General features: G+C 46.6%; 5 protein-coding genes across 5 annotated transcripts; 1 reads left to right on the plus strand and 4 right to left on the minus strand.

The window, feature by feature from the left end:
- The first annotated feature begins 796 nt into the window (after window positions 1–796).
- LOC131891118 (myosin heavy chain, muscle-like) lies at window positions 797–7,950 on the plus strand. Its single transcript, XM_059240630.1, has 10 exons — window positions 797–1,163; window positions 1,241–1,384; window positions 1,471–1,627; window positions 1,690–1,919; window positions 2,027–2,290; window positions 2,371–2,586; window positions 2,650–5,156; window positions 5,239–5,530; window positions 5,631–5,663; window positions 5,768–7,950. Exons 1-10 carry the CDS (start codon window positions 945–947, stop codon window positions 7,586–7,588), a joined length of 5,883 nt encoding a protein of 1,960 aa, XP_059096613.1. The 5' UTR covers window positions 797–944; the 3' UTR covers window positions 7,589–7,950.
- On the minus strand, window positions 7,944–10,333 carry LOC131891119 (myosin-11-like). Its single transcript, XM_059240631.1, has 2 exons — window positions 8,938–10,333; window positions 7,944–8,860 (listed from the first exon to the last, which is right to left on the minus strand). Exons 1-2 carry the CDS (start codon window positions 10,131–10,133, stop codon window positions 7,969–7,971), a joined length of 2,088 nt encoding a protein of 695 aa, XP_059096614.1. The 5' UTR covers window positions 10,134–10,333; the 3' UTR covers window positions 7,944–7,968.
- A 50-nt stretch (window positions 10,334–10,383) lies between these two features.
- Window positions 10,384–12,882, minus strand: LOC131891122 (T-complex protein 11-like protein 1). The gene is made up of 2 exons (XM_059240635.1): window positions 12,590–12,882; window positions 10,384–12,165 (listed from the first exon to the last, which is right to left on the minus strand). The coding sequence occupies exon 2, from the start codon at window positions 12,127–12,129 to the stop codon at window positions 10,612–10,614; it is 1,518 nt and encodes a 505-aa protein (XP_059096618.1). The 5' UTR covers window positions 12,130–12,165; window positions 12,590–12,882; the 3' UTR covers window positions 10,384–10,611.
- Window positions 12,883–13,719: 837 nt separating this feature from the next.
- Window positions 13,720–16,061, minus strand: LOC131891121 (cytochrome P450 18a1-like). Its single transcript, XM_059240633.1, has 5 exons — window positions 15,705–16,061; window positions 15,211–15,620; window positions 14,521–14,920; window positions 14,253–14,445; window positions 13,720–14,191 (listed from the first exon to the last, which is right to left on the minus strand). The coding sequence occupies exons 1-5, from the start codon at window positions 15,956–15,958 to the stop codon at window positions 13,745–13,747; spliced, it is 1,704 nt and encodes a 567-aa protein (XP_059096616.1). The 5' UTR covers window positions 15,959–16,061; the 3' UTR covers window positions 13,720–13,744.
- A 42-nt stretch (window positions 16,062–16,103) lies between these two features.
- LOC131891120 (glucose dehydrogenase [FAD, quinone]-like) lies at window positions 16,104–18,288 on the minus strand. The gene is made up of 2 exons (XM_059240632.1): window positions 17,278–18,288; window positions 16,104–17,151 (listed from the first exon to the last, which is right to left on the minus strand). Exons 1-2 carry the CDS (start codon window positions 18,286–18,288, stop codon window positions 16,459–16,461), a joined length of 1,704 nt encoding a protein of 567 aa, XP_059096615.1. The 3' UTR covers window positions 16,104–16,458.
- Window positions 18,289–21,578: the final 3,290 nt, after the last annotated feature.

Raw genomic sequence — 21,578 nt, forward strand, 5'->3', positions numbered from 1 at the left:
TCTGAATGGCTTACCATGATCCCAAGGGAACGCACGAAATGACCAAGTCAATGGCGTATTTCGTCTGCACCCTGCGTACCGCTCTTCTTTCAAGCTCGCTCAAGGTTGTTCCACCTCGGTTCGTTCTACTTTCCACTACCTCCAAACTGGACTGCACCGCATTTGGCAAGAAATTTGGTTTTGGGACAGGGCAATAATGATATACTCCCAGAAGGAAAAAGGCCTAATGGCCATTGTAGGCAAAACAAATGGCTGGCTGGGGTCCAAATTGTGATCCATTAATGGATTGTCAGAGTCAAAATGGCTTCCAAACTTTTGACCTAATTCTCGACTACGTACGAACATCGTCCATAGACTTGTTCCAAGTATTCCATTGAAGTCAGGCAGGGAAAAGGTCCATCCTCCGCATAGAAATTGTTGACTGATTGAGCTGCAGAGTCCCTGATTTGAGACTCGCATTGGGTTCACTTATCCTGGAGATCATGCGGAGGTTTTCTTCCGCAAAATACTCAAAAGACGTTCGACAGCACTTCTGGAGCAATGAGTCAGTCATTCATCCCTAGCGGAGAAGGAACTTAAAAATAGCTTTTTTGCTGACTTCAGCAAAACGAGTCCCCTAGTACTCACCTAATGAAAAACTAAGAGCCACGCCGATTCGGAGTGTTTCAGCTTGATATGCCCAGGGCAAAAAGCCAAGATTTAATTATACCTTCTGTTCGCCCTCTTCTCGTACCTTGGGTCTGCTGGTATTGATGGCATCCGTTGCCAATGCTTATAAAGATATGTACCTGAAGCAATGCGAGATCAGTCTTGATCCATCTACTTTGTGAACAGGTTGGCTTTGATTATCTTTATGAATTCACTGCATCAGCAAGTTACATTCAAATTCAAAGTTGGCTTGTCTTCGACTATCCTATTATTGCAGTCCCTGCTAGGATCCCAAGATGCCAGGCACGAGAATTGTACTCAAGGGTGATGAGCCAGATCCGGATCCAGCCCCTTACCTGTTCCTGTCCGTGGAACATAAGCGGAAGAATGCGGAGAAGCCCTACGACCCCAAGCGATCTTGCTGGGTGCCAGATGCGGACACCAAGTTTACCGAGGGTCTCATTGAGGAGACGAGTGGAGGCAAAGTCAAGGTCAAGATTCTCAAGGACAAATCGGTCAGGCTTCCCCATTTCCAAATATCCCTTTGAAATCAAAGGTGCCTCTCAAATAAGACGCATGTTTTCCATTGCAGATCAAGGAGTACAAACAGGATCAAGTGACTCAGGTGAACCCTCCCAAGTTCGACATGTGCGAGGACATGTCGGGCCTCACCTATCTCAATGATGCCTCGGTTCTCCACAACTTGAAAGTCCGCTATGTTGAGAAGCTTATTTACGTAAGTTATCCCAAGCAATGTTTGAACGTAAATGCAATAATAGACTTTAAAAGGACGCCAATGACTTATTGATTGTGCCCTTCCAGACTTACTCCGGCCTCTTCTGTATCGCGGTGAACCCTTACCAAAGGTTCCCCATCTACACTGGGCGAACCGTCGGTTTGTACCGACTCAAGCGACGGAATGAGGTTCCTCCTCATATCTTTGCCATTGCGGAAGGATCGTACCACGCCATGTCGCTCAGTAGGTCCCTAGTTAGTGTTTGTGGAGCAATCTCCAATCAAAGGTTTGAATGTTTCATTCAGAGTCCAAAAACCAGTCGATCTTGATCACTGGCGAGTCTGGTGCCGGCAAAACGGAAAACACCAAAAAGGTCATCACGTACTTTGCTTTCGTGGGTTCCACTGGTACGGCTAAAGCCGACAAAAGCGGCAAGAAGAAGGCCTCTTTGGAGGATCAGGTGGTCCAAACCAACCCAGTCATGGAGGCCTATGGTAATGCCAAGACCGTTCGAAATGACAATTCGTCTCGATTCGTAAGTCACAATGAGAGCAACAAGCAAGCATGCCAATAACATCTCCAATAGGTGCAGTAGGAATAGCACAGGCGCTATATCAATGTGTTATGCCATCTCTTTTCAAGGGAAAATTCATTCGTGTGTGGTTCAACAACCAAGGCAAGATGGCTGGCGGAGACATTGAGACCTATCTGTTGGAAAAGTCCCGTGTCACGTACCAATCTCCAGATGAGCGATCCTATCACATCTTCTACTTCCTCATGACCCACAAAGTCGACTTGCATGAATCTTGCGGTCTCTCGGATGACATCTACGACTACCCTTTGATGTCTATGGGCAAGGTCAAAGTAGAGTCCATTGATGACGGCGAGGAGATGATGATCATGGACGTAAGTGAAAGCTCATATTACGTATTATAGCCGTCCAATTGCCAATGACATGCTACTAAGTTGCATTTGCGAAAACCTAGGAAGCATTTGACATCTTGGGTTTCACCCGGGATGAGAAGTACAACGTGTACAAGGTCACCAGTATGTGCATGCTGCTCAGTAAGATGGAGTTCGTTGGCCACGGAGAGGTGACCACGGCCAAAAATGTCGAGGCTGGAACGGTTCTCATGGACCTCTTCAAGTACTGCGACGCCCCGGACGAACTCTACGACCGTTTCTGCAACCCCAAGATCAAGGTATTTGGCCACATAAGACAATCCTCTGAGACAAGGATCTCTCATGGGATGATTGTTCCTTAGATTGGCACGGAGTGGGTGAACAAGTCGCAGAACGTGACCACCGTCAATGTAGCCGTGGGTTCGATCATTAAAAACATCTTTGGTCGTCTCTTCCGATACTTGGTCGACATGTGTAACAACACTCTGATCGATCCCACCATGAAGAAAGTCAACTTCATTGGAGTATTGGACATTGCCGGTTTTGAAATCTTTGAGTTCAATACCTTGGAACAATTGATGATCAACTTTGTCAACGAGAAGCTTCAGCAATTCTTTAACCATCACATGTTTGTTTTGGAGCAAGAGGAGTACCTACGCGAGGGAATCGAATGGGTCTCCGTTGACTTTGGGATGGATTTGGCTGCTTGCATTGACCTCTTTGAAAAACCCATGGGGCTCTTGCCCATCCTGGAGGAAGAGACCATCTACCCAAAAGCCAGTGACAAGACCTTCGAAGAGAAGCTCAAAGCCAATCACTTGGGCAAGCACAACAACTTCCAACGGCCTAATTCAAAGACCGACAAGGATGCTCACTTTGCCGTGGTTCATTACGCCGGAACCGTGTCTTACAATGTGACCGGTTGGTTGGACAAGAACAGAGATCCGGTCAATGACAGCGTGATTGATTTGTTCAAGAAGGCCAAAAACTGCACTTTGCTCAACGAGATTTTTGCCGATCATCCTGGACAAACAAAGGAAGAGGACGACGCACCTCCAGCGGGTCATCGTCGGGGCAAGAAACGGGTGGTAGTCAAGTCCAAGACGGCCGCCAAACAAGCCAATTTCAAGACAGTTTGCTCGTACTTCAAGGATCAATTGAATAACTTGATCAACATGCTCATGACCACCGAGCCCAGTTTCATCCGCTGTATCGTTCCCAACAGTCATAAGAAGGCGGGCATGGTCGATCCATTCCTTGTCATGCATCAGCTGACATGTAATGGTGTATTGGAGGGGATCCGTATCTGCCGAAAGGGTTTCCCCAATCGGGTGGTCTATGGGGATTTCAGGCAACGCTATGCCATTCTGGCGCCCAAAGAAGCTCATAAGGCCATGAAGATGGTCAAACGACCCGTAACCGATGAGAAGAAGAATGTGGCGGCCACTCACGCTGTCATGGAAAAAATTCAAATGTCCACAGAGAAGTTTGGTTATGGGCACACCAAAATCTTCTTCAGAGCGGGCGTGCTTGGTCTCATGGAGGAGATTCGCGATGACAAGGTCAACGAGCTGGTGGCCTACCTTCAGTCTTGGATCCGAGGTTATCAAGCTCGAAAGGCGTACAAAAAGCTTTGGGATCACAAGCGAGGGCTGTACGTCTCCCAGAGAACCATTCGAAGCTACATGATGGGCAAGAAATGGCTCTGGTGGCAACTTTGGTTGGCTTTGAAGCCTCAATTGAAGGCTGGTCGATTCGAAGAGTTCAAACAAGAACTAGCTCAAAAGACCAAATATGCCTCCGAGCATCTGGGTGACGTCATTCGGCAGCGAGAGATCGCCGAGAAGAAGAACACCGAGTTGGCCAAGGAGGTCGATGAAATGCGACAGTCGTTATCTGGGGGAGCCAATGCGAAGCAAGATCTGATCGACAAAATTGCCAAGATCGAAGAAACCAAGGCTGCTCTGAACAAGGAGTTGCTGACTGTCAACAATCGATTCAACGTTGAGCAAGAGAGCATTGATGGATTGGCGCAAATCATGAGCAAACTCGAGTCCTCCCAAGGCAATTTGGGCAAGGAAATTGAGGAATATGAGAACAAACTTGCTATCATCGAGGAGGAAAAGAAGGATCGAGACGATCAGGTGAAGCAGTTGAAGGAAGAGATTGCCCACCAAGAGGACATGATTGCCAAGCTCAACCGCGAGAAACGAGGCATCAATGACTCCAAACTCAAGGATGAGGAACAAATTCAAGCCTACGAGGACAAATGCAATCATCTTGGCAAGCTCAAGTTGCGACTGGAGAAGCAATTGGACGAGATTGAGGATAGCTGGGAAAGAGAAAAGAAGTACAAACAAGACATCGAAAAACTGAAGCGTCAAGTCGAGGGCAACCTCAAACTGACTCAAGAAGCAGTGGGCGATTTGGAGCGCAATCGAATGGAAATTAGCCAGGCTCTCCAGCGGAAGGAGAAAGAGTTGGGATCTTTGGCAGGGAAGATTGAGGACGAGCAAACCCTTGGAAGCAAACTCAATCAACAAATCAAGGAGCTTCAAACCAGAATCGAGGAGCTAGATGATGAATTGGAGCAAGAGCGACAAGCTCGGGTTCGCGCCGACAAAGCTCGAGGCAACCTGCGTCACGAATTGGATGACTTGAATGAGAAGCTAGAAGAGACTGGCAGTAACACCACAGCCCAAATTGCTCTTAACTCTCGTCGTGAGGAGGAACTGATGAAATTGAAAAAGGAACTCGAGGAATGCAACATCAACCACGAATCCACCTTGGCCATGTTGCGTCAAAAGCACAACAGTGCCATTGCCGACATGGGAGAGCAGATCGACAACTTGAACAAACAAAAGGCCAAGTATGTAATAGCTGCTCGCAGAGTTGAACCATTATCAGAATCATCCAACCGACTCATGCATGTTGCGTTCTTTATATCGTAGGGCCGAAAAGGAGCGGAATGCCACCGCCCAGGAATTGGAGGAGAACATCTCGATGCTTCAACAAGACCGCCAGGAGAAGGGCGTTTCCGAAAAGAATGGCAAGATGATTGCTAATAACATCAGTGATATGTCGGGTCGCCTTGATGAGATTCAAAGGGCCTTGCACGAAGCCGACAGCAGCAAGAGAAAGCTCGTGGTGGAGAACTGCGACCTACAGCATCACATGGAAGAGGCTGAACGGTTTGCCGCCCAATTGAGCAAGGACAAGACGAGTTTGACCACGCAACTGGACGACTCCAAGCGTCTGGCTGAAGCCGCATCACATGGAAGAGGCTGAACGGTTTGCCGCCCAATTGAGCAAGGACAAGACGAGTTTGACCACGCAACTGGAAGACTCCAAGCGTCTGGCTGAAGCCGAAACAAGGGTGAGTTACACCAAGACGTTTGATCGACAGATCGACAAATCGACACAGAGAGACATATACACAGAGAGACACAACGAATGCCAAACGAATCATCCTAATTTCAGGAGCGGATCAACCTATTGGGAAAGATGAAGAACCTGGAGCATGACTTGGAGATCATGCGAGATCAACTTGAGGAAGAGTACGAAGCCAAGCAAGAAATCGAGCGCCAACTTTCCAAGGCCTTAGCTGACATCAACTTGTGGAAGACCAGATACGAAACCGACGGCTTGGCACGGACCGAGGAGATCGAGAGAGACAAGGGCAAGGTCGCTGCTCGTTTGGCTGAGGCTGAGGAAACCATCTCAGCCCTCCAGGAGAAGATCGGGGTATTGGAAAAGAGTAAAGTGAGACTCACGGGCGAGTTGGAGGACATTTCTACCGACTATGAACGGTTCAACACCAATGCTGCCATCTTGGAGAAGCGAGGCCGTAACTTTGACAAGGTGATCACCGAATGGAAGTGCAAAGGAGACGATCTGCAAGGCGAGATTGAGGCAAGCCAGTCCGAGTGCAGGAACTTCAGTTCCGAATTCTTCCGAATCAAGTCTGCAAATGAGGAGCTCGTGGAGCAATTGGACACAGTCAAGCGCGAGAACAAGAATTTGGCTGAAGAGATCAAGGACCTATTGGATCAGCTGGGAGAAGGTGGTCGATCCATTCACGAGTTGGACAAGTCCAGACGGCGTTTACAGGTTGAAAAGGAGGAACTCCAAGCGGCATTGGAGGAAGCTGAAGCTGCTCTGGAGCAAGAGGAGAATAAGGTCTTGAGATCCCAATTGGAGATGTCCCAAGTTCGTCAGGAGATTGACCGTCGCATACAAGAGAAAGAGGAGGAGTTTGATCAATCAAAGAAGAACCACTTGAGGGCCATGGACTCGATGCAAGCCTCCCTAGAGGCCGAGACAAGAGCCAAGGAAGAGGCGTTGAGAATAAAGAAGAAACTCGAATCTGACATCAACGAGATGGAGATCGCTTTGGATCACGCCAATAAGGCTCATGCTGAGGCCAAGAAGGCCATCAAACGAACGCACAACCAACTCTGCGAGGTAAGCCAGGCTATCCAAAATGAGCGAAAGGTGACTACCGAGGTCAAAGAACGTCTTGGATTGACCGAGCGCAAGGCCAATGCTCTGGCTGGAGAGATGGAAGAGGCTTCAGCCCTCTTGGACGGCGCCATTCGAAGCCAAAAGCAAGTGGAACTAGAGCTCCAGGACACACGTGAGCAAAATAATGAGATGACCAACCTCAACAACTCTCTCACCAACACCAAGCGAAAGTTGGAAAGCGACATCCATCAAATGCATGCCGACCTGGACAATCTCTTGACCAATGCCAAGAACTCGGAAGAGAAGTCCAAAAAGGCCATGGTGGATGCTGGACGATTGGCAGATGAGCTCCGGGCTGAGCAGGAGCACTCCAATGCTCAAGAGAGGGCAGTTAGAATCACGGAAAAGAACCTCGGAGATTTGGCCGCCATGGCAGATGAGGCCGCCCGTCAAGCCGCATTTGCCGCTCAACAAATGCCCGCCAAACTTGAAGCCAGGGTCCGAGAATTGGAGTTTGAACTGGCCAAGACCACTCAGCTCTCGGCGGAATCTCACAAACAAGCTACCAAAGGGGAGCGCAAGGTCAAGGAGCTCCAGTTCCAATCCGAGGAGAACACGAAGAACCAAGAGCGCATCACGGAATTGGTTGACAAGCTCCAACAGAAGATCAAATCCTACAAGAAACAAATTGAAGACGCGGAAGAGATTGCAGCCATCAACTTGGCCAAATTCCGCAAATCCCAACAAGAGCTCGAAGAGGCAGATGAGCGCACTCGAATGGCCGAGGATGGCGTGACCAAATTCCGCCAATCTCGCGCTCCCTCTGTCTTCAACTAGAGTTGCCCAAGCTTCAGGAAACCGTAATGTGTGAGTGATGAAATTCTAGCCTCTTATATTCCAAACACATGTTCCTTATTCACATGATTGGGCCTTATACCCAAGCTGACAATCCCTGGGCAACGCGCACTTTATCGTTCTCAGTCGTCAAAAAAAAACACGTCAAAACAATTTTCACCCGCCAAGACACCAGAGGGAACAATCAAGAGCGACCCTGATTTTCAACTCGGAGATGACCACCAATCATGAAAAATTTGAAATCGTTTCCCATCCCCATATATCCCCAATGACCACTTTTTCTCTGCCCTGTTCACTTGAACTTTCTTGTAAATAGAATTATTCTGGCAAGCATTCAAACACAACTCCACGTACACACAAAGTTATTGAAGTTTCGGAAGGTCCAAGGGTTTGCCTGACTCGGGGCTAGGCGACATGTTCTCTGCCATTTCCTCGATAAGAATTTCCAATTGATTGGTACTCTTTGGCAACTTGTTCTTGTGTCGCAATCGGACAAGGTGTCGAGGACGTCCCGTCAAAGATTCCGAGTACACCAGATCCATTTCCTCATCGCTCGAGGACACGCCGTCGCCAAAGCCTCGATTAGCATGAGGGTCTTCTCGGCAGGAGCTCACTCTTAAATTGGAGTTTAGAACTGGTGTTTGACAACCCTGACTCTTGGCAATGGGGATCCGCGACACAGGTCTGATTGCAGGGGGTTTCTCAACTAAAGATGTTGGTTTCATCAAGACGCGTTGGACCTTTCCCTCGGCGCTGTTGTATAAATACGCCTCATTGTCCACCAACAAACGGTCATATTGTAAGGCACATTTGACAGCTGGATTGAGGGCACGAGACTCGCGAGCGAATCTGACCAGCTCCTCGCGGGCTTTCCGAACCTTGCGGGAGAAATCTTCGGTGATGAATGTATTGGTGCCTTTGAGGAGATACGCCTTTCTTAGGATATCCTCCTTGTCCCTGAACAATTGGAAGCACACCAAGACGGGCTTGAAACCCCGGAACGAGGGTCCATTCCACATCCGTTGGACTTTGGTCAGTGGGATCTCGCGCGTGACTTGAAGATACGTGTTGAGCAGATCTCTGATCCGGGATTCGCAATCGTCTTGGTCCAACTCGTCTCCATTGATGCCATAGAACACAAGATTGTTTTTTCTGTTCTTGTCGATCTCGAAAACCCGATCTTGAATGTCTTCATACATCCAGTCCAGAGTATCCATCCTCTCTTCCAAGTTCCTCCAAACCTTTCTGGTTCCTCTATTGCATGAAAGGGAAGCAAAGGCCTGTATAAGGGGGAGATGTGAGACACTTTTTCGCAAACTCAGATACCATACCCGTTGTTTTCGTCCGCATTTCTTTTGATGAATTGTACCATTTGGTCGTGAAGAATGGATTGCTCCTCCCGCATGTCTCTCAATTCCGCGTTTAGCTCCTGTCGAAATTTCAAACGATCCTTGTCAGCCTCGCTGATGACATCCTGAAAGAACTTTGAGTGGCCTTTGATTTGATCTTTGACATCTTCCATCAGCCCGTCAAGTGAGGTGTTTGATGCATCCAATTTGTCGCTCAAATCCGATACATTCTCGATGGTGTTGTACAAGTTCATCTCGAGATTGGCAATCTTATTCTTGCCTCCTTCAAGCAGCTCTTGACTATCGCCCTTGACACTTATCAGATCGTCATTGAGCCTCCCGACTTGGTTTTCCATAGCAACGTTTTGAGTCCCCATTTTGAGTTGCTCTTTTTGGATATTAGCCAAGGCCGTTTTATGGGCCCCAGATTCCTCCCTCAGCATGTTGATGGTGCAGTTCAAGCCTTTGATAGATGTGGCGTTATTTTTGCCCACTCGTTCCAAGTGGGCCACACTTCCTCGGGCATTCTTCTCAATTTCCTGAACTTTCTCCACTAAATCTTCCAGTTGTGACGTGACTTCGGCTTGAGCGTTTGTGAGAGTCTCCATTTTGATCTGGCACTCTTCGGCGACCGCGGCCGCTGATTTTTCTTGGTGGCCAACCGTTTGACAGGCCTTATTGTCGCTGTCTTGTGGTTGGGCCTTGGATTCCAAGGAGGCCATCATGTTGAGCTGTTTCAATTCGTTCTTTTGGTTGACGTTCAGTTTCTTCAACGAGTTCATCTCACAAGTCATGGCTGCCATTTGCGCCATTTGCCGTTTCAAGAGCGTGGCTTGAGATTCGAGGGTTTCACGCATCATGAGCATGTCTTGAGTCACTCTTGCCAGCACATCATCGGATTGACTAGCTCGATTCTGATGTCGGGAGAGTGTCACAATTTGTAAAGCTTGATGCTCTATGGTTTTGTGGAAGGTCCGATGCTCTCTTTGAAGCTCATTCACAAGGCGTTCCAAGGTGTGGATCTTGTCCTGGAATCCAGGTCCGGGATTCACCTCCACGTCGTTGGCTCGCCTCAAAAGCAAGTTAATGATCCTCTCGGGGTCCATCCTGACAAACTGGTCTATCTTTGCTCGACTCAGCAAGCACAGGGACCGACCACTGAACTTACTATTCCGCATGGAAGAAATTGCGGGGGAAAAAATCCATAAATCTGACACAGTGGGAAGTCCCTCTTGGTCCCTCCTTGTCTCTCCTCGCAAACACCACAGGGACACCAACACCAGATCACTATGTCATGTATTTCCTTTCGGCAATATTGGTTTTGTCAATGCAGAAGGACCCCCCCCGCCAACCAAGAAGCCCAGAGAGCAAGTTACCGTGCGAAAAAAAAGTGGGGCAATGAATGAGAAGAAAAAAAAAAGATATCTATCTGATTCAGAAGGAATTTTATTCTTCACATAACAACTAGAAAAGCTACAGGATGAATGATCAGGCTGAAAGAAGAGTGTGTCTTAATCAACGTTAGTCTTGCAGGGAAGGTCAGAAATGGGTGGTGCTGGACAGTGTGAGTCTACTCTCATTGGTTATATCGTACTGTACAACATACGGGTATGGTTCAGGAAGGACCGGCGGTCCTTTTCGAAGCCCTTCAGGTCCCTAGGTCTCTGACGATCCCTCGGGCGGCGACGCAGACACGGTGAAGAGGACATGGTTCTCGATGATCTCGGCGTAGAACTCGCCAAACACGGCTCGGTTGTAGTTGACCAATCTGACAAAGTTGCCTGCAATGGACGCCAATTCGCGTTGACACAAGGTCAAACCCGGGGGCACTTGCAGGGGCGCAGATCTGGAGGCTGAGAGAGCCTGCTTGTTGAAATCGATGATCCTCCGTTGGACGAGATCTCGAATGCGATGATTGGGATCCTCCATCTCGCAGATCTGCTCGCTGAGAGTCTTCGCAGTGGATTCGGGCAACGCCTGTTTGTCTTTGTCGGACAGATAGTCATTCACATCTTTGACCACTTGCAGACCCACATTGGGTAGAATTCTCAAGAGGTCCGTATCATCGTAGAAGTCCTCCAAGAGGATGTCCACGTGCTTTTTGATGCTCTCCTTGACCTTTTGCGCATCCGCTGGGATGATGAAGGCATTAACATTGCTGAAGGTCAGGAGGATGGTGGCCGTGCTCACGGCCGTTCTCTCGGTTTGATCCCGCAGGGCGAAGATCCGCTTCTGATCCATGGCTAGGGTCTCGGGCAGGACGTAGTACTCGTCCCATTGGAGCAAATCCAGGTAAGCTTCCGTCATGATCCGGGTCATGAGAAGCTTCTGATACTTGGGATCTTGAGCCTCGGCGTCGGACGGGGCGTGTCTTTGGAGCCATTCACGGGTGATCTTGAGGCCATCGTCCTGTTTGGCTACGAACTCCTTGAACTTGCCCTTCTCGTACTCAACGGATTGAGACATAATGAACGGCCGAGCTTGCTGGATGTGGAAATTGGCCATATCCACTTTCATAACGTCCAGGGTTTTGAGAATGCCCTGGAATAAGGGCACCACTTCTCGGGTCTCTCTTAATTGGGCAATCTCCTCATCTCGGACGGGGGCGCACAATTGAGCCATGAGATTGATGACGTAGTTGGCGTAATCTTGGAAGTCCAACACTCCATTCTCAGCCTGCTGAGTCACCAGATCCATGTCGAGCTTGCCGTTGATGTTCTCGATTATTCGCCGTTGCTGGGGCACGAGAAGGCCCAGAATCCCGGCCTTGACTTCCTTGAGCAAAGCCAAGGCCTGCTCATACACCGGGGGATCTTGGTTGATTTGCGCTTGCAACACATCCCAAAAGGCCTTGTGAATGACCTCCTTGACTTGCTTCTCGAGGGGACTTTCGACCCCTTTGAGATCTTGAATCATGAAATCCTTGTCCACGGCAATCTCGTGGGCCAGATACATGTTGGTGATGCCCTTGGCTGCGTCCATCACGTCCGACAAGGACATGGATTGGGCCTGGTCCTCGCCAAAGCCAGGAACGAAGAAGCCTCGACCCGGCGAGGGCGAACTGTTGTGACTGCGGGTGCGCCGACGCTTGGGCCTTTTCACCAAAGCCGTAGAAGCCGTCGGTGGCACGGCCGCATTCCCAGACGAAGAGGGACCGGGCTGAGATTCCGCCATGATGACTGAAGTTCAAGAGATCAAGAGACAAAGGACCTGCAACGGAGAAGAGCAGGAAGAGTTCATGAATTCTGTTTGAGGAGTGAAAATGGGCAGTCAATCCAAAATTTCGCCTGGAGATGCTCAACAATGAATTGTAGTTTGTCAAAGCGTTTTTTCTTATGTTTCATGCTGTTCAAGGAATCCTCGCCATAGGCTTGAAACAAAGATCCAGGTTCGATTTCGTTCAGCTCAAGTCATGACTTCCTGCCAAAAGGGCAACTATGACACAAATGTAAAAACGAGATTGTCTCACTCGACTAAAATGGCCGTTATGTACGCGATGGTTTTTCAAATGACCGAGACCATACACAACAACGACCATCGACAAGAGTTTGATCCTGCTGCCTGCATGCACGACCAACAATGGTTCTGGAAGCATTTAGGGTCGGTCGAACAATATGTTGTACATATAGTTTACCTGGTGATCTTGGGTTTAACTTGTGGGATCAATATTTCGTATTGATCCTCAAAGGATCAATGTATACGTTGAGTGATCAATGATCCACCCAGACCTGGTTTCATGTCCAACGAACCAGTCTGGCTGGCCTCCACTACGTAATCCTCCACACACAAAGGGACTCTTTCCGTCTTCCAAGCCTGACTTTTGGCATGGAATTGCGTCGCGTCTTCGCTCTTAGCTCTACGTACGTCAGGCAAATCTATCTCTCGTTCCTAGTTCCTTCACTCGCGTCCTCTCTGACAGACGGACTGATAGACAAGCAGCCAGCAAGCTTGGCCAAGGCCTTTTTGCGCACCCAACTTTCAACGCCAACAACAATCACCTGGCTGGCTTGGTCATGCGCTAGACCAACCCGTTCCACCATATCAACAAGAAAAGCTCTAAGGTCAATCAATTGGACGGATTGATGACGGTCCGTTTTGTGATCGAAATGTATCAGTCCACACATTGAATGGTTCGAGATTGAACATTTTACGCGCATTTAGGAACATTGGCAAACTGAGTTTAGTCCTTGGGACTTCAGTTTCCGACAACCCTGAAAGCCACACTCTCTTATTCCCATGACTTGGCCGTGGGTCTTGGCTGTGGGCGGTGGTTCGGCGGCGCGGGGACGGGTGCAAACACTAGTGGGCATGTGAATAGATGGAACAAAACATGAGAGGAAGCAAAAAAGTGTACAGCTCAGACTCTGTCTAGCTCGCACTCATTCCCTGGCCAATGAATGCCCTTCACACCGCCCACGGCTGAAGGCATGCCCATACACAATCACACGACCAGGTTGTCAGGCACGTACAAAGATCAAGAGGTGGATATGGATATCAAAATATTGGCGAAGCAAGTGAACAAGGATCCACTGAACCAACTGCAAATAGTATTGTGGTTGGTCGATACACTATACATATATGAATAGGTCATCTCGAAAACGGAATAGTTAGCTCAGTGGTCTGTCGTCAGAGTCTGATACGGATCTTCGAACGGTTATGTAACCACGTAACCACGATCTAAGCCAAAGCCACCGCCACCACCAGGGCTGAGCGAGGTTATCCGCAATACGGACCAATCTCCAATCTTACTACCCTAAGCCTTGCTCAGCTTCGTCATTTATTAATTCATTCAGTCGCGTCGAGCGGTTAGCTCCACTCGATAGGGCACTGGATGGAGGGTGAATGCGAAATCAGGATAGCAATTCAGGTCGTAGTTGTCATCGTCCCGTGGGAGTTGGACACGGAATCGCTGTAGAAAGTTGGCCAAGAACAAGAAGATCATGTCCAAGCCGAACTCCTCGCCCACGCAACGTCGTTTTCCCACTTGAAATGGAATGAAGTGGGGGTTGGGTCGCAACTCTTTCTCAGACTCTTCTGGCGAGACTAAAAACCGCTTGGGGTCGAACACGGTGGGAACGTCCCAAAACTCTTCGTCGCCATTGATGGCCCATTGAAGGGGGATGATGGTGGCTCCTTTGGGGATGGTATAACCTTCCAAATCAACCGTTCGGGTGGTGCCATGCGGCACACCCATGGGCACGGCCGGTTTCATTCTCATCACTTCAAATATAAAGGCCTGCAAGGATGGAGGATCATTAAAAGAATTCGTTTCGAGATTCCGAATAACTGATTGAAACCTGTAGATGGACGAGTTGATGTTTGTCATGGAGAGTGATGATGGATCCGCAACGGGTTTTGATATCATTGTAGAGTTCCTGCTGAATCAATTGTCGCTTACAGAGGTACAAGATGCACCATTGGATAGTATTCACAGTGGTGTCGATTCCCGCTCCGAAAATGTCCCCAGCCAAGTAGCAAAGCTGTTTGTCACTACGGGCAGTGTGCAGTAAAAATGGACAATTCTATACGAAGAAAGATAGGGCTCAATATCGTGGGCGGACTCACCTAAAGGAGTGAGATTCGGCGCTTTGTGGATCTTTCATTTGCGCATTTCGTTTAGCCTTCAGAAACTCGCCCACGAGGCATTTAGGTCCATGGTAGTCTCCCGCCGAATCAAAGTCCTTCTTGCGCACGTCGATGACTCTTTGGTACTCCGAATGGGTCTCCTTGATGCCTTGAGCAAATTCGTTCAGTTTTCCGCGGAAAATCAAGGACAAGAATGGAATCAGATTCGAGGCTTGGGCCATCTTCAGTTGCTTGACTCCATTTTCGCGCAAGAACTGAATCCTTTGCCATTTGGGATCATCGGGAGGGTACTGCTGTCCAAAGATGATGTCGTTCAACATGTTTCCAATGGTTTGCTGGAGTGGGGTGTCTAAGCTAATGCTTTCACCCTCACAGAGATCTACAACATAAATTAGGAAATTAGGGGGCTCCTTCATCCTTGGGAACGTGTTTAACCCATCTTAAGTGTTTCTAGTATTGTCAATTGTGCCATTTCCTCTTTCATCTTGCACATGATTAATTAAGCAAAAATAAAGCCGCTTGACACAAGAGTGATTGCATTTGCGACAGATTGCTTTACCATCAGAATCCATATTCAACAATTCACCACCCTCTTACAATATTCGGCCATCAACCAATGGAAAAGAATACCGAATCACTCGTATTAAGGTTACAGGCGCTATGTTTTACCGTCGACAAAAGATCGGACCGTGTTCAGGAGACGCTCTTCCATTTGCTTCCGATCATGGGTGTTCCCACCTCGCATTCCAACTTCTTTCATGAACTTGGCTGTGAACTGCCGTTGAATGCTCCAATGTTCCCCCTCCGCCGCAATCAGCCCGCAGCCTTCCATCATTTTGAACGGAATATCCAAAGGGGCTCGGCCACAGAAGTCGGTTTTGGCAAAGAGTTTGCGCAATATCCCCGGATCCGTCACAATGATGAACAACTTGGAACCCATGTACACTTTACAGATTCTGCCATGCTCTTGGGCCAAGGCTTGGAAGAAGTCGAACGGCTTTTGAGGGTCCACGTGAAACAGGGAGCCGACAATGGGATAGCCAATCGGTCCCGGGGGAAGTGTCTGAGCTGCCAAGTACCTAGTACATAAAGACAGAGCGCTAAATCAATGCCCCCCCCCCGATTTTGACCCTCCACATACGTAATGAGCGAGTCGATCTTACTTGTTACGTCTCCAAAGCCACACCAATGGCGCACAAAATGCACCCACCAATGTCATGGCGAGGAAGGCTGCCGACGAGTAGAAAATCCCCATGGCCCAAAGGTCGTCCTTGGGAGCGCCCTGAGTCTCCAAGCCATGAAGGGCAAACAAAGTGAAAATGGACAGAAAGGTTATGCACAACCAATGGAAAATCCTGATGAAGCTGAGAACCTCGAAACCCGATCTCCGATACTCGCTTAGAATTTCTAAGGGCATGGCGAACAAATTGGTAGTGACACACGTTCCTAAGACACAAGACTGATCCAATCACTCCGACAAATCCCAAGCTCAAATCTTTCTAGATCATATGATTTCAACCAGAAGCTGGGGACTGCCAAAAGACGCGAGTCATAAGTAATGGTCCGTAGTAGCTAGTGCGTTTATTACGTGTTCAACTGAACGAAGAACAAATCGAAGCTCACAATATAGTTCATTAGTATCGGATAAGATTTCAGTCTTTTCGGCAGTGTTTATGGTTTTTGAGGTGATGCCTTCACAATTTCCGCACTCCTGTTACATTTTTCCTAGGGATTGTCTTCATGAGGCGACCCTGACCTAATTTGCATTTATTCAGTCCGTATTTCGTCAGGTAGCCGGCGGTCAGTGTAGGAGTAGCAGCCGGCGAGGAATTAGACCAGTCCATGGTTCAGTCTCAAATATTGAGAACGAGTTATCACGTTTGACGATCATTTGGGCTTGGCAATGGCATACAAATTCTAAGACTCATACAGAACCATTTGAGCTGCCTTCTCGCCAATCATTATACAAGGCGCATTGGTGTGTCCAGAGGTGAGTTCGGGCATAATTGAGGCATCCGCCACACGGAGCCCGTGGATTCCATGAACTCGCAGCTTGGGGTCTACCACGGCTTTGGGATCGCCCTGTGGCCCCATCCGACAAGTGCCACCATCGTGATACACGTTGTAGACAAAGTGTCGGATAGCGCATTCCCAGTAACTGTCGGACATATAGAGTAAATGTCGACAAGATGGGTTGGAAACGTAGTGGAACTTGGTGCCGAATTTCTGGAATGGCTTGGTATGACCTAATCGAAAGGCCAATTTTATACCTCGGATGAGGGTTTGAACATCGCTAGGGTCCTGGTAGTAATTGGGTTGAATGATCGGATCGGACGTGTAATTTCGATTCCTCAAACGGATTTGTCCACGACTTTTGGGATGCAGAAGATAGGGCAGGATTGTGAATCCATCTTGGAACGAGATATCCGAGAACTGGCTGAACTGCTTCGAGTTCAGATTGAGGGTGCTCCGATAAGTTAAACCACCTTCTATTGCGGGGTGAAACGATAGCAAGAGCAGCTCCAAATCTGGCCATGTGGCATTACTGAGACCACTTTTGACGAATCCCAAAGCTTCTGCTCCAGAGAGCGATGTTAACGGCCCTTTTCTCTGAAATATGTATTGAAATGCCGTAACAGGATTCAAAAATAGTCGCATGACGTTGAAAGATACGGGTCGTTCGGTGGTGAACACAACTTCACCGAGACCAGAATGACATTGCAAGTTTCTACCCACTGGGAGATTTTGTACCACTGGAATGCCATGTCTCCTTAATTGGTGCTTGGGGCCAATACCAGACAGCATCAATAACTTGGGAGATTCCACTGCCCCGGCACTCACAATCACTTCCCGTCTGGCCCTGACAAATCCTTTCTTTCCGTTACGGTGAAGGATTACACCTCGGGCTTTGCGCTTTCTGATGATGACTTTGCTCGCTCTTGTGCCCACCAAAATTCGAAGATTGGCTCGATCTTTGGCCGGACTGAGGAATGCCTTTGCTGTGCTAAAACGAGCTCCCCTCTTGGTTGTTCCTTGAACTTTGGTAAAGCGGAACGGGCTTTCTCCGTTCACATCACCCGTTTCAAACCCCATGTATTGAGCACCTTGTAAAAACGCTTGTGTCAGTGGCGTTTCGTATCTGAAATCACTTACTGGCAATGGTCCGCCAGTGCTGTGAAATTGGCCGTCCTTGGCTAAGGCAGGATTCTGTTGATCTTCAGACTTCTTGAAAAATGGTAGGACGTCTTCATAACTCCAACCGTAATTTCCCAATTGTGCCCAATAGTCAAAGTCAGCCTTATTACCCCTGGTATAGAGCATGCCATTAATGGTGGAAGTTCCTCCAATCACTTTACCCCGATGCCACGAGCATTGGCCGTGTACCATGCCCAGGCAAGCTTGTCCGTCCGCTCTGGTTTTGTAATTCCAATCGAGACTGGAACCATAGACGGTCCCCACTAAAGCTGGGACATCCGTGATGAACGTCCCATCACTACCCGCTTCGACCAACAATACTGAGAGATGTGGATTTTCTGACAAACGAGCTGCAATCACTGCACCGGACGATCCTGCACCAACTACGATGTAATCGTATTCGCGCTCAACCGGAGTCCAAAAGTTGAACTGAGAGATGCCGGTTGAGTCATCCCAATCTTTGACCAGGTGTGGTAAGAGAAGGGCAATAATCACGGCCAAGGCTCCCACCGGGGCCACAAGAATGACCTCTGTCCCGGTCAAAGTCAACATTGTCTTTTCTTTATCATGGTATCATGCAAACCACACATGTTGGATGTGATTTTATGACTGCCCAATGCCAGGGAGAATTTTGGCCGTAAATCCTTATGATGGAGTCATGGTCCGCACCCTCTCAATGCGAATAGACGCATGCTGATCTTCATTAGAGGACGCAAGGAAATGTAAGTTTGTGTGTATCGGCAATAATGCTAAAGAGGGAAACAAACAAGAATATTTCCAAACATACGTACGTTTGTTTATTCCAATACATTTGATAGATCTAATGATATATTAAAATTCTTTCGATACAAATCAAGTCGGAAAAAACATGTATTTAAAGAAAAGGTTTTTGCAAGTTCTTTTCGATATTTACCGCAACTTTATTGCAAAAGTCGATATAGAAATGCCAATTACCCCTATCATTGTGACTGTACTTACGTGGGTGTCTTTTAATCCCACCCTCTTCAATTTTTTAAAAGTTGCTTGGCATTCTGAAAAAAGCTCAAAGTTTTATCAAGAGTCTGATGCGAAGATGCTAAAAACATATATCTGGTCAAAAAAGAACTAGGTTTGATATTTTTTGGCCATTGTGCATAAAAAATTAAGGTAAAACGATATGAGGAGCGTAAGCAAGCATCTCAGCCTCACATGGGCACTTTTCATATTTTTGATACTGTGGTAAGTAATGGGATAAAATCGAACCAAAAATCTCGTACTTTGTTCGTTTGACATCGCGTTGCTTTCCCTGACTCAAACTCAGGATGAAAAATACGCAAACAGGTTGGCATTTGGATATGAAACACGAATCTTTTCAGCGCAGTTCAGGTGTATTCAAAAACCTGGTTCATGCCTTTGATCTGGATAGTGTCACCAAATGCTTGTTTTCACGGTAGTTTTGGATAACCTCGATTAACTTGATAATGCGAATAAATTCAATCAAGTTCATTTAAAAAGAAAGGGACCAAATTAATTAAATGCGACTATGTTCTCACCTTTCTTGTATCTATATATGTATGGCTGTATTCGGTCTATATAGTATGTCTTATTCTTTAATTTTTACACGCAGATGGGATATAGAAAGTGGCAAGAGTAATGTCGAAATGTAGATTTTGCCACCTTTCCTGAAAATTTGATTGTTCATCTCTGTGTTTAACTGATCGGACATACTTTTCCAGATCCAAAGGAGTAACAAAATAAAGCTTTTCTTTAGACTTTTTGCGTCGGACCGGGAAAAACAAAATCTGTGCAGTTTGGTTGCAGATTGAGTTGTTCGAAAGTGAAATGCGCCTCGGAAAACCTAAATTAATCAGAAAGTTAGAGAAGCCAAAAATCATATTCATGCAGGAAACATGCGACGGCACTTTTCCTCAATCAGGTCAATGAGGTTTCAAAATATGAATGGCAAAGAATAAAATACCCGACGAGAAAGTGTTCTTTGGCTGGTTTCCGGACATTTTTTTTTTTTGCTTTTGTTACCAATGTGATGTCACGAGATTCACGGCACATTTTTCGTAATCACTTTCAAATCTGCACTCTAATCCTTATGCAATGATGCGCTTGGTTGGCGAAATCTTCATGGCATACGAGTATGTGCGTTCTGTCTCGTGAGAAACCGAGAGTGACAGACAAACTGCTTTGGTTGAATTTGACCTTGAAGGCGTCAAAGCATAGAGTACAGTACAATATCCAGGAAAATGGTTGTCGGTTGATCTCAATATGCTTCGCCATAAAAATCAACGCAAGTTATTTTTCGAAAAGGGCTTTTGTTTGTGTGACTGACAGATTTTCAGTTTGTGTGTTCTGTAAAAGACTTCATCAAAAAAGTATGAAAATGGCATTCTCGCAAGTTACCTATAAAAGAAATCGATTATCATGATGAATAATGAGAGTGGGCCATTGTTTCAGATTTGAGCCTCAAACCTTGAAATCAGACTCTGACTCGTCAGATCAACGGAGTTGAAACAATGCCTTGAGAAAATTTAAGTTAGATGTACGGTATTTCTATCTAATGGAATAGGGTTCTCAACAAGGTTTACGTCTTCCAATTTTTGTGGCAGGCCGCATGAGTCTCTAAAAGGGTCACGTTAATGTCTAAAGGAGTTTTAAATCATCTTCTTCAAAAGGGACCTTTTGACTTTTTATGCCTTTCCATCTTAGAAATGAACTTACAAGCTGCTTCGGTCAAAATTTGGTATCTTCTCAAGTGATTTCAACACAGATTATTTGAAAAATATTCATAGATTTGACAGACATAGTTTTTGACCACAACGATAAATAGAACGATTTGTTTCAGAAATATTTGTTTGCCTTCACAAACTAACTTTACTGAGTTTTACTATTCTTCGTCAAAATAATGTTTTAAGCATTCTCTGAAACAGTTAATCCTCAGATTCTGGATAAGCATAGACTTGTTCTCAACAGAAACTGGACCAAAGTTGGAACCTACACTGAGCAGGCCAAGACCTGGAAGGTACCTTGACAAATCTCGAAATGTTTACTTTCAAATAGCCTTTGATCCCAAATCAAATTTAATCTGAAATCTGATCCTCTCGTTGCCATGAGAGCCGATTACGGATGTTGTGCTTTTCCTTTAATTTGATTATTAGTGGATTGTCCTCTATTCCTCTTTCTACACCTTTTATTAGTAAGAGACCTTTGGCCTTTCTCGACATCCAGCTTAACGGGGAAGCTTGTTCCACCCTGCTCATCAACTTGTTTAACACAGGACTCCCTCCTTGTTAAGCATGGTTTCCCGTCCTTCAGTGTTGATAAGAGTGAACAAGATTGGTCGAAACTCCTGGCCTATCTCTCAAAATAACCAAAACCATTTGACACAAAAAAGCATATTTCATAAATTAGAAGAAGTTAGCTTTTATTTTAATTTTTTCCATATTTTCAAGAAAGTCACAAAAAATAGATTAGAAAAACTTTTTTAGAGTTAAAGTGGTGAAAATTTAAAAAAAAAATTACGGAATACTCAAATGCAAAAAGAGTGGAAAGAGTGAAGAAATAACGCATTTGCATCTTTTGGATAGCTCTGCTGATAATATACAATGTATCTAACACTGACCAAAAAGTTCTCGTCCAATCATGGAACTCCGGCATTCAGCCTTGAATGTAGTATTCCAGATATTAAATCAAAATTGGCATCTCCATAGGCGTATTTTGGTCAACCACATTTTCGTAGTTCTATCTAGTTGTTACTGACACATCTATGCCTAAACATCCTGTCAATTCTCGCAGAAAGAGACTCAGATTGGATAAAAAAAAGTTAATACCTGAAAAAAATTGTTTTGCCCTTT

This window comes from Tigriopus californicus, chromosome 11 (assembly GCF_007210705.1).
Source record: "Tigriopus californicus strain San Diego chromosome 11, Tcal_SD_v2.1, whole genome shotgun sequence".
NCBI lineage: Eukaryota > Metazoa > Arthropoda > Copepoda > Harpacticoida > Harpacticidae > Tigriopus > Tigriopus californicus.